Raw genomic sequence first — 12,743 nt, 5'->3', positions numbered from 1 at the left:
TGCCTTATCTTGAACCCATGATAGTTGTTTGATGGATTTCTTGACCAGATTTTTAAATGTTGTGTGATTTGCTGGGGTGTCCCAAAGCTGCTTTAATCCCGTATTTGCCAGGCTGCTCGTAAGATACTAGGCTGCTGGTGAGGATGGATGTTGCTCTAGCTCCGTCCATATGTGCTCGTTTAGAGTTCCTTGTTTGGATTTCCTCACTTTGTCCCAGGCGGAAATATAAGCCCCCTGTCTTGCCAGGAGCTGTTGTTGGATGCCGAACTCTAGCCTGATTTGTGCTGGTGAAGTTCGCTTGGGCAGGCTAAAAATGATTCTGTAGGCAGCTGTAATTGTATTGTCAAGGATCTTTGCGCCTCTGCCTCTATGTACCTCGCTCCCGTAGGTGATTGTTGGCAGAAGTTTGGCACGAATTACTTGTGCCAGAGGTAAAAGAGAGGGTCCAGAGAGTTTGCTGTTTAATGTGTTTAAAAAGATTGCCAAAGCGAGCCCTTTTCCTCTGATGCTCGTTCTCTGAGCGGTATACTGCCCGCTGTTATCAATCTATACTCCTAAATATTTGTACATTGGCGTGTCTTCAATTCGTGTGTTGTTCCAGAACTACGATATAGGTTTTCTTTTGTTCTTACTGATGGTCATCGACTGGGTTTTCTCCAGATTTATTGTCAGGGGAGGCCTCTGGGGTACCGATGCCCTGGGTAAAAGGTACCATATACTAGGCACTGACAAGGGTACCCCAGTATCCAATCTGGAGTGTACCTTAGTACATGACATAACATTTCAGGGAGAAAGCAGATAGACTTGGGTCCTGATTAGCAGGATCCCAGTCAACTAGTCAAAAACAGTGTAACATGAAGCAAAAAGTTGGGGTAACCATAAGATCCTACTTTCCTACACCTGGTTAGTGAATGTACACATGTAATTAGATAATGCCGTCATACACAGGGCAAAGGAGTGCGTGACTGATGCTGACTCGACTAAAGGCAGAACCGAGTGGACCCAAAGGCCCCCTATGTATCTTTAAAAATACCTATGGCTGTATGTATCATTTGATTCTTTTTATTACACGATCTTAATAGATGTGAGAGCTTCTAGTACAAATTATTACAGTGCAAATCTTCTCCCCCAGGTTTTGTCACAGACAGTACATATTTGTAGCTTTTAATCCAAAGAAATAACAATCCACCTGTTGATTTTAACATCTACCTTTGCCAGTCAATATGTCAAGTCTAGTGCGTTTATCATAGCATTTCATAATAAACAGATCAGGCCTATGGCAACTAAAATATTTTTTCATAGCAAGGCCTGTAGCTGTTTTCGATGGCTTGTCATCCTAACCAACCAACTGACACCTCCGGTACTAAAAAACAATTGACAGAAAAGGTATCATGCAAACAAATCTTATCTTGTGATTGCATCCCAGAAGTGAAGAAAAGAAAAGGGTAGGGAGGCCCGTGCAGGTGGATTTGTGGTGATGGGTCCCTTCCTTTCCTCCTGCAAAGAAGACAAAAAAGATAAGATGTGTTTGCATGATACCTTTTCTTTCAATTGTATTTTCATGGAACTTCTGCACAGGCTGTAAATTATAAATGTAAATTGATACTTGTATAGCGCACTACTCACCCGCAAGGGTCTCAAGGCGCTTGTACGAATACCGCTGTGGAACCCCTCCTGGCTTTCCCTGTGAGGTGTCCACTCCTGGGCACCCCCAAGGTGGAGGCCAGGCGTCCTTAGCGTTGTGGGGGCCGTTGTGGAGAATAAGCAAGCTATTGCCCAGAGTTGCAGAGTGGGACTCCATGATTGGAATAGGCACTGAGGCGAGAATGATCAGGTCCGTGGAATTTTGAGCCCAAGACCCGCCGAGGCGGGGAATTGAACCCTGGTCCCGGGCTAGACCTCTGCATCAGGGTCTGCCGCTCTAACCATTGAGCCACACTTCTCCACCTGCTGCTACAGTTGACTTAAGAGAGAACGATTGTCCTAGTACCCATGTTAAAATCCTTGTCCATGCTGTTTTAATTTTTCCATACCAATCAGACCCACTCATACCACAAGAGTATTATTTGTAGAACACAGCACTAATTTGGCACTATGCCAATACGCCTACTGGCAAGCCGATCTCTGTTCTTGGGTTTAGGGTGATTTTTTTGCACTTAGACTTTTCTTGGAGCACATTGCACCTATAGTTAGCCTTCACCAGTTGGATACTATTTTTGTGACTAGTAAACATTTGTTGTTTTCTTGGCTAACTGTTTACATGTTTTTGGCTCTGTTCTTTACTATCTGGCAGGTTTTATCACTTTCCATGGCATGTACTTCTTAATTTCATTGTCAACAACCATGTTCCAACATGTCCGAAACATTAGATTCTAATGTTGTCCTTTTCTTTATTTCTATCATGCATTTTTAAAGCCACCCCATTGGTGTTGAAACACATGTGACCAAGGCTGCTGGGCAGTCGAAACGCGTTGTGTTAATAAACAGCTTTCTGCTTAACTGAGACTACTTTTTCTGCATCCTGAGAGTGCACCTACTTAACTTTGCTTTAGATTTCCAGCCAGTATGCTCTGCCGGCTGCGCACCACCTCCCATGGGTCCCACAGCTCCAGAAGGGGCAAATAGGATGTGTGTCTCTATCTCTATCTCTATCTCTATCTTTTATATTCCATTTAATTTATATAATAAATACACATTAATATAAATGCAGATCAACCAGTGAGACATTCAGAACTATATATGGCCCTACTTTTAGTTCAGATCTCTTGATTTATTTATTTTACATTTTAATGAAAAATAATACAGGAAGAGTCTTCCTTAAGTTTTAAAGATTACATCTTCAATGTGGTAATGAAACCTAAATACTATTGTGCCCTTGTGAAAGAGGCACAGTTTTGTGACCCTTTTATAATAAATGTAATGTTTGAAAATATCTGCATGCATTGTACTCTTACTTCATAGATGTGCTTGAACTTCCTGTGGCTTTTACAAACAATATCTTTCATTTTATTTTAGGATATGGACTTTGTTCGGTTTATCATCAACTGTTTTAAGGTTTATTATCCCAGATATCTTTGTAAGTAATATTCTTTTTTTGAAATATGTTTGAGAGTTACAGAATTGTCTTTCAATATTCTTAAGAGCTGCTATCTTTGCCCCCGAGCTCCAATGTTTTTGTCTCTTTTCTCCCCACCCTGTAATTTCCCCATTCTCTCATATTCTCTCTAGTCACTTTGTATGGAAGACGGTCCAAATATCATGTATTTCTAAAAAGCTGTAATTGTTTTCAGCAGAAATAGAAGAAATATTTTTCCACATCCATTCTCCAAATTTTGCTGCATATTTGACAAATCATTACTTTTTTTTAATGAATGTTATGGTTGTCCATGTTTGGCTCTCTTATAGTGGTGATCAGCAGCAGCTGATGTTTGTAGTTGCTATTAAGGTATTCTATAATAGACATTCACTGATAACTAGAGTCCTAAGGGAGTGAAAGACACATGTTTATAATGTTCTCTCTCCTTCAGTATATAAGTGATTATTAGTAATTGGGTATTTGACTGGACCACCAAATGATTTCTTTGGTGATGAACTACCTGGCGGGTCTTTAAACGCCGGACGAATTCAGTCACAGGTGCCTAGCGGATCATGAATGGCAATTGCACCTGGAGGCAGCACAAGGCTCTATGTGTAGAACCCTGGCTCAATCATTTCACCACCACAAAGAACACACAATATCAGCGCTTTTGCACACTGGACTTTCCAAAGCAGCTCTCTCTGAGATTTCTTCGTTCTATAGTGAAGCTCCGGACGCCTGTATGCCTTTCCCCCACAACTTCTCCATCCTCTGGTTCTGAAGAAGATTGGGAACAGCCGCCCCAAGGCAAACTAGTGTCACGGATTGGGCCAGGAGAATGTGGTACCTGGGACTCCTGGGCATGAGCATCTGATTAAGCTGCTGCCTCAAGAGGATTTTCTGTCACAGCAGAAAGGCTAGGTAGTGCTTCTGGACCACACAGTTTTCACCCATGCTTTGAGATTGAGCTGCAGCAGTTGACTTCCTTCTACCTTCCTCCTGGGGTCGTTGATGTCATTTTGGAAGCGAGACCTCTCTCCATAAAATCAGTGAACACCAGTCGTTAGGACAAATTTGTGGATTGATGCAGCACTTGAAAAATGGACCCATTAGAGGTAAGGTTGTCTGAAGGTTTGTTTGTCTGTCCCAACTCAACAAGGACTTGCTTTGTGCACTGTTAACGGCTACTCGTCGGCTCCATCAGTCTTTTTGCAGTTGCTGGATTAGCTTTTGTAATTTAAATCCCCTGTTGTGATAATTTTGAAAGTTTAGAACATCTGTTTCCACTGAATACCTTTATGATGCCTCTCTGGGACTTAAATTTAGTCTTCACTTTCTTGATGTGCACCCCTTTTGAGCCACTGCATAGTTGCTTCTTCAAACTTCTGACCTTGAGTACAGTATTTCTTATTGCCACACCAGCTAGACGTAAGTGAGATTCAAGCTCTTTCTTTAAATCAACTGTATACCACCAGATAAAATTATTTATTCCTCCTCATCCCTCTAAGGTGGAAAAGAGAATCTATTGTTTGGACCCTAAAAGAGCTTTAAGCTTCTACATCAATCATACCAAGGACAATCAGCTCTTTGTGGGTTTTTCTGGAGCAAGGACAAGGCAGTGCAAAAAACAGACCATCTCTTGATGGATTGTTCTCTGCATAAAGATCTGCCTTGCACAGGCTAACAAGCAACCCCTAGAAGGCTTGTGGGCTCATTCTACCAGGGCCAAAACTTCTACGACTCTATTGACATGCAGAATACCTATCCTGGACATTTGTCAAGGTGCTCCGTGGGCATCTCGACACACATTCACGAAGCACTACTGCGTCCAGAGTCAGGTCTGTGGAGAGGGGCATTTTTCCCACTCATTCCTGCATGACTTTTTATCCGAGGCAATTCACAGATGGCCATATCCTGCATTTTAAAGTATACATCAGAAAAGCAAGTTATTCATCTTTGTTAACAGTCTTTTTCTGGTGTATTCCCACCTAGCCACGGATAGCTCGCTGACCCTTTCACCGTACCATTTTGTTGACTGAACCTCATATATTTCTCACACATCATTCAGCCATCTACCCATCATTGGTGCCATTGTTCCCTTTCATTCTGCAGCTTTGCAAATTTTTGCTAAACGAATTATACATTTATATGTGATTGAAACTTTCTGAATATTCACTGAGGGCTTCTGAAGTATAGCTATGGACCATCTTCCAGAAAACCGGCTGTTAAAGCACTGAATCCTCCATATGTACACCTCATTAAACATTCTCTGTCTTCAGTTATAACCCTGCTGTACTTTACAAGAGTAGTAAACCGTTTTAACTGCAAAAATGTCTCTAATAGTGTTTATTTAGTAACATGTTCACTTCATCGAAACACAGCCAAACCTCAGCCAGTGAGGGCAATGCACTCTGAACTCCACTCCATCTAGACCTCACCATAGGTCAGATTTCTTCCTTCCATCTTGTGTGAATGAAATCCCTTGTGCGCTTTCACTACTCCTAAGGTAAGTGCTATATCACCTTCAGATCTGTCCATTTTCCTCTGGAATGGCTTACCAAACCCCTGACCGCTTCTTTCTTATATCTGAATCCTCAAAAGAGACTTTATCCATATTCAGTTCTTGTTCCACATGTGCTCCTAAAAAATCTTCAATGAGTGTATATACTGCCTTCATCCCTGCCAGAAGGCAAGAGATTGGAGTCCTCTAGGATCAATAAAAAGAACAGTCCTTTAGAAACATTCCACAGATTGGAAGGCCATATCTGTAGATTTCCCTCCACAAAGCCAGCTGACGTCTTTACCATCTATTAAAGTCTTCCATAACATTAGTCTCTGCCAAGGCATCATGTAGAACTTCATCATGACATGGTTGTCTATGGCTATTTTTCAGTGACTTCTACTTCATCTTTGATTTCTTGATGGATATTGCCCCCAATTTGGACTTCATTCAAGAGGGCAGAATAAAAGAGACCAATAATTTTGTAAGAGGAGGAGTGACTCACCTCAGCAGCTATGTATATGGTAAATATTGGCTTTTGATAACATCAGGAATTTGTTGCCAGAATTATCCAAGAAACACCATAAAGTGCATAATAAATTTCTTGATATGCACTTCAATGAGTGAATTTACTAGCTTCAACCCAGCCAGAAGGCAAGAGATTGGAAGTTTTTAAGCACATTCTCTGCAAAAACCTTGAAGCAAAGCAAAAATGGACTGTTACTGCCTTGAAGTCTGCGTCCCAAAAATAACCCCTCCTCATGGGATGCATCGGTGAGGTATGCCCCCCTCTGCAATATCCAGAAAGGTAAAAAAATGCAAACTATTTGAAATCCCTAAAAGTGAGGTATCTAACAAAGTGATATGACTTCTACTGAAATGTCTACTGATGATCGACCTTCTACCTCCATGAGTCCTCTAGGATCAATAAAAAGAACAGTCCTTTAGAAAAATTCCACAGATTGGAAGGAAATCTAAGGAACCAATTATGGTGCGCTCAATGTCCCCTTAGATTTGAATGTCAATTGATATGGTCTGTTGGGGTGCAACGTGGGTGTCCTCAGTTTCAACAGTGACAAAGGTATCAGTTGCTTTTGCCTCCAGAAACGGGTGGAGTGTGTGGTGCACTATGGTAACGTCCGCCGCCATTTCGAGGAGAGTCCCCACCCAACCTCTGCCCAGGAGAAGGGTTCTCGCCATCTGGGGCATATTTTGCTGTCCAAGCCGCAACCTTTTTCTTCTGGAACAGGGCTCTATACGAAGGTGGTTTCTCCCTCTTGACTTTCATGTCAAAGGAGCACTGCGGGTCCCACTGGGGTTGAGTGGACACTCCTTATCTGCGATCTTGCCGTCCTCTCCTGTTGTCGTTGATCATACGATTCCTGAGAGGAACGAGGAGAACGATGATCAAGAACCTGAAACCTCTCAGGAGTTTTAATCTTGGAGCGATCACATAAATCATATCTATGTTCAGAAGCATCTGGCGGTGGCGACGCACCACGAGAAGTTGGCTTCTGTTGCTTATTTTTGTCCCAAGTCTTTTTAGGAACAACTGGGCATCCCTCCTTCACAGGAGGGGACTCCCCCTGAGACTGTGGAGAAGGTCTCACCCCCACATTATTGCGTCCCAAGATGTATAAACGTCAGCAATAATAATCTGCAACTTGCGTTCCTGATCTAGCTCCGGCACCACGGAAAGGCATTGACGAACCATCAAAGCTGCTGCTTCACCTTTTACGCTAGAAAGAATCGCACCGAGACTACTGGAAAAATGCCCAACAATTTCATCACTAGGTCTAGGGTAGGACCTGCCCCAAGTTCAAGCTGTACCTGTTTAAGAGCGCTCATGGAGGGGGTGCCATAACAAAATGTATACCCTGAGATAAACACCGTCCCCCAGGTGTTGCAGTCGGTCAAAGGAGAAATTAGACCACTAGCCAAGCCTATAGTAAGGATCCTATGCTTCTCAACAGGACCTCTAAGAGGGGAAAACCGCATTAAGTCCTCACGATCCTGAAGACGTTTGCCCATCACTAAAATAATCATAATAGGGCTAATCACAAGACCTCCACCGTGTACAGCCTGCAAACAACTTGACCATACAATAAACAAACCTCCACCAGATTTGCATTAAGATAATTAGGATACAGAGTAAAGCCTGCCAAAACAGGCCAAGTGGCCCCATCAATCCTCAAGGGGCCCATACGAACAAAGGAAGGAGGATGGGGTAGGGTACCTTTAAACCAAATTTGGTGCTCCCAGGCCGTAAGAGGAACTTCAACAACCGCAATAGGGCGATAAGCCGCCTGAACAGTGACGGGAGTATACGCAAGGAAAGAATGAGCATTCGAATCCACAGCATGGAACGTAAACCAGGAGTTAAACACTTTGAAATGGTATGCAGGATCCGCCTCTATTACAAAGACAACTGGAGACCCCGCATTGTGGATGCTGCAACAAATGCTGAGTGAGGGCAACATGGCAATGAGCCGGAATCGGAATTGGCTGTGCCATCACGGAAAGCCAATGGAAACAAATGGTAGCACAATATGGGTTGAATACTATTTAAATTCAAGCTTGAAAACCTACAGCAGTAGGTGGACCCAAAACACTGAGGAGGCAAAGCCCTCTCACTACGGAAGTCTCCGGAAAACGGTGCAAGGGTATTCTGAACAAGCATGAGTGCTATTCAGGGGTCACGTGAATAAGTACCAGGCCAAATGTTGGCGGCGCCATGTTGTAGGGATTCTGTGGATTCACCGAACTATGCTTGGGACTATGGGACCTTAGTTGGCAGGGACTGAGTAATCCTACCACCTGAGAACCCATGAGCCCAGGACCGACTAGCTATAGTGTCTCAGTTGCCCTCCTACTCACTCACAGAGGAACAAGTGGTTAGACACCCCAGAACACAACCCTCTCGACCCTCTCAGGAATCGCGGTTGCGGGACACAACCTTTCTCTCTCTCAAACTCGTTCTAGTCCACAATAAGTTCTGACAGACACGAGAAGTTAAAAATGTTTATTGTAACTATTGTGCTCTAGTATGCAGTGTACGTGCCACAGCAAGTAGGAAAATGTCTAACACAAATACGACTAGCATGGCAAGTAGTCCGTAAATCATAAATGGAGCTATCCTTATATACGACAGTGTGGCTTAAACTCCCTCCTCTTCTACAGAAGTAAAATGATTATATATCAGAAGATCTCGAAGTGTTAGGAGCAGACCCTCATACCTCAGATTACATAGATGAAAGCTCTACATCCCAGATGCGGTCACGATCTTTTCCTTGGAAAGGTCCCTCTCCAAGTGTGTGTTATTTATCTGTGCATACCTATAGGACAGAAAATACGTGTTCCCAAATAGCAGCTACATTTGCGTGTTTTGTCTTAGTGCTAGGGCATGACCAGAACATAATAACAAGGGGCATTGTAGTTTGACCTTGTCTACATGTTTAGACTAAATCCCAGGAAAGAACAGAGCGCAAAAACAACAGCGTGTTCTGTGTGAAAGTACATTGTGGCTCAAAGCAAAATATATCTGTAAGGTAACGTGTGCAAAACAGAGGACAGTCTGCAACGTTCTCATGCCAATAAGGGAAAATGGGCCAGTGCGGGACTTATGACAGCAGTGTACTTAAAAAAGGTAAGACATGGAGTGGTGTGTTTTTACATGTCCTGATAGTGAAATATGTTGCATTTCATTTTTCACTATTGCAAGACTATCTCTTCCATAAGTTAACATGAGGTCTGCCTGGAAACACCTTACAAGTGCAGATGCCCATTGGAAGATAATAGGAAGATGGAGTTTGGGATGACTGATCTCCCAATTTAAAAATACATCTTTTAGTGAAGATGTTTTTTAAATTGCGTGTTTGAAAATGCCACGTTTAAAAAGTGGACATGTTCATGCTTAACCATTCTGTGCCTGTGCAAATCTGTGAATTCACGTTTGTGTTGCCTGACAGCTCGCCTTTCCAGCATACACTGTACACAAAGTAAGCTGGTGTGTGCTCTACATATCCTGATGGCTCATCACCTTGTTGATGGGCCTTCCTGAGCTAAAGTGGTGGGAGGAGTTATCACTGACACCTGAATAGGACTGTGCCTGTCCTCACACAATGCTGTCTCCACCCCTTGTGGTGTGTCGGAGGGCAGAGCAGGGAAGGGCAAGGTTTTGTGCACATCAAAGACTTTTCTTTTTAAGTTTGCATACTTCAAAGAGCAAACAATTGTTATAAGTATTGGGGCTCTGACTCCACAATTTTTGAATCCTCTGGACTAAGGACTCTAATGACAATGAATGAAGAAGTCAAGGCGGGACTTCATTCATTGTAGCGGTACGGCCAGGCGGAACGGCTGCCTATCTCGTGGAACAACGACTGACTGATGTGGTCTCCTCCTTAAATTTCGATCATAAACGCCAACTATGTGGCAATTACAACAGCTCAGCAAACTTCACTCTGGGCGGTTGAGCCTTCCCATTTTCATGCCGCATCTATTATTTTATATCTATGCACCAAGAGAGTTGCCAGCAAGAGATTAATTCACCGGTCTTCCAGGCACCCTTCTGCAGCCTCCCTTAAATCAGACGCCACTTGCAGCGTCCACTCCTGATTAACTGATGCCCCTCCAGCTGGGTGCCTACGCAGTAATTTCACCAGGTACCGGCTTCTTCTAGGTTGCCTAATTCTTCTTCCTCACATCCTTTCTGTCCTGATGATGAGCTCAAATCAGTGAGATTGAAACGTTGTCCACCCCTATACAACAAGAAACTCCTTTTATTGTTCAAAATTACACCTAGGAGTTTCTATCCTTGTTGTCAATGTGATGTATATATTCCCATTAGGAACCAGCACATCACACTTAGAACCGACACACTGCCGCCGTTGCATGGAGACAATTGACTCTTCTCATCCACTGTGTGTCTTGAGCCCAATGCATCGCTTTGGCTTCACCTTGCATCTTCTTCAGAGACACAGTACGGATCAAGGTATTTTTGTTCAGCGGGCCTAACTGGGTCACTGTATCTGGCCTGTTCTCCATCTGGTCGGCCTAATCTTTTGAGTTTGCCCCAGTCCAGCGCAACCAGATATCACAAATAGACGCATATTGCTTCTAAACACTATTTTATAGTTTATTCTTGAAAAATTTGCATCTCGACTTTTACTTAATAGATTTTGTTGTTTCGATCTTGGTTTAGTTGTAAAAAATTATTCTTTATTTTTCTAACTTGGTGTGGAGTCTTTTTGTGGTGTCTTTACTGTGTTGCTTTTTGCAGTGTTGCACTAATACTTTCCCATTTACCTCTTAAGTTAGGCCTGACTGCTCACCAGAGGGTGAGCACAGGATAATTTAGGATATGTTGTGACTTACTCTGACTAAGATCGTGGATCCTGCTTGGACAGGGTGCATACGTCTGCCAACCAGAAACCCAATTTCTAACACACATCCTAATACTTAACAAGAGCTAATAGTTACTTTTCAGGTCTTTAATGGAAATCATGAGCTGTACTTGAAAGGCAGCAAACTATCTGGTGCAGTCTTTGGGACAATAGCGAGGATTTAAGTTTGTTCTGTGCACACATTTGAAAAAGATAATCCATTGGAAGTTCTTACTTTAGACTATTCCAATTTCTTTTGCTTCAGAATTTTCCTGTTTTGTTGTTGTTTTTTTTTGTAAATGTGTTCATGTAAATTATTGGCGATAGCTGACAAGATTGTCCGATATTACCATGGCCCTGCATACATGTTAAGAGGCTTAGACTCTGAGAACAAATGGCACCTCGAGGAGTTTCAGATTAGTCTAGTCTTCCATTGTTACCCTCACCTACCACAGGCAGGAAGTATCCTGACCTTTCCATGACTCTTTCCTGAACCTTGCCCATTCTCTACATCCTAGTGCAAAGATATTTCTTTAATTGGGCATGCTCACAAATTTCTGGTCACTTCTGATCAATGAAAATGAGTTTGCTTGTGTACTACTTGTTGTAAAGGGCATTCTGATTCTCTTTCAGGCTTTTTTTTTATTAATTTCCTTAACTATTGATTTAACTGGTATCAGTTTAACTCCAAATATCTTCAGAAGTTAACTCATCTCTTCACCTTGCTCAACACGCATAGATTGTCGCCAGTGTTGTAAACGAAGTCCAGTAGCCATAGTATAGATTATAAGAAGGTGGTTTATTAGATCTTAGTTACAAGTAAGTAAGTAGATAGCTAACCCTTCACAAGGAGCATCTTTGCTGCTCAGCCCTATAACTGACACTCAATCTCACTCACACTCTCAACCTTCTACATGACTTCACACATTGGCTGAGCTGCAAGGACTTGGGACGCTGGGGAGGATGCATTAAATTACAACACTACTAACAGTAATGCTGTTCTTAATTCAAACAATGGCAGTGTCTAAGCACTCGATTGAGGCGTGTGGCCCATTTTGCAAGATGGATGCACGGAGCAAACTGTGTTTTCAAAATTCAGTTCTTGTATGTGCTGCATCAAAACATACAAACATGTTAAATTGAATCAGCCTTTGTACCTGGAGAGGAGTTCTCAAATCAGAGGGTGATATGGAAAGCCGGTGTTGACATTTTGTTGTGTTATGTTAATTTTGGGTATTTCATTGGTATGAGCATGTACTATAGCTCAAGTGGCTTTTTAGCTATAAAATGCTAGAGTGAGTATCCAGAGTGTGATAGATGAATTTTGAAAAGAAAAGTGTCCTAAAATATTTGACATCTTTTAAGTTTGACTTTCTTTTTTCCCCCTCATTTCAGCAAAGATGGTCATTTTTGAGATGCCTTGGATAATGAATGGTAAGTTGCAGTTAGTGGAATATTTTCAATCAGTGTTTAATTGTTTTATCGCTAAGAATACTTTTTTTTTTTTTTAAAGAAAGTGGCCCAATCCACAAATATTGTGTTGTGGCTTACTTTTGTAATTCTTCTGACTTACCACCGAAATTCATACCTAATCACTAAGCGATCGCTGTGAATAGGGCCCAGTGTTTTTGCATGCCTTCCTTTGTATTTCAGTATAGGCTAATTTGGTGTTGAGCATTGTGATAATCTGAATTCCAGAGACTGCCAAGTTACTCTAATGTGAATGGATGATTCATTTCTCAGTGCTGTTTAATTTTGATACGTTACACAAACCTCTATCAAA

The 12,743-nt window shown here is 42.2% G+C and overlaps 1 protein-coding gene across 1 annotated transcript in view; it reads left to right on the top strand.

Annotated features, from left to right (window-relative positions):
• The window catches only part of MOSPD2 (motile sperm domain containing 2), a 474,812-nt gene that overhangs the window by 110,840 nt on the left and 351,229 nt on the right, over window positions 1-12,743 (top strand). Inside the window, exons 6-7 of the mRNA XM_078657641.1 lie at window positions 3,016-3,076; window positions 12,356-12,394. Of these exons, the coding sequence (XP_078513767.1) occupies window positions 3,016-3,076; window positions 12,356-12,394 (100 nt within the window). The remainder of the gene's footprint in view (window positions 1-3,015; window positions 3,077-12,355; window positions 12,395-12,743) is intronic.

This window comes from Lissotriton helveticus, chromosome 8 (genome assembly GCF_964261635.1).
Source record: "Lissotriton helveticus chromosome 8, aLisHel1.1, whole genome shotgun sequence".
Taxonomy (NCBI): Eukaryota; Metazoa; Chordata; class Amphibia; order Caudata; family Salamandridae; genus Lissotriton; species Lissotriton helveticus.
Note: the sequence above shows the minus strand (reverse complement) of the source record. Positions and strands in the feature narration are given on the sequence as shown.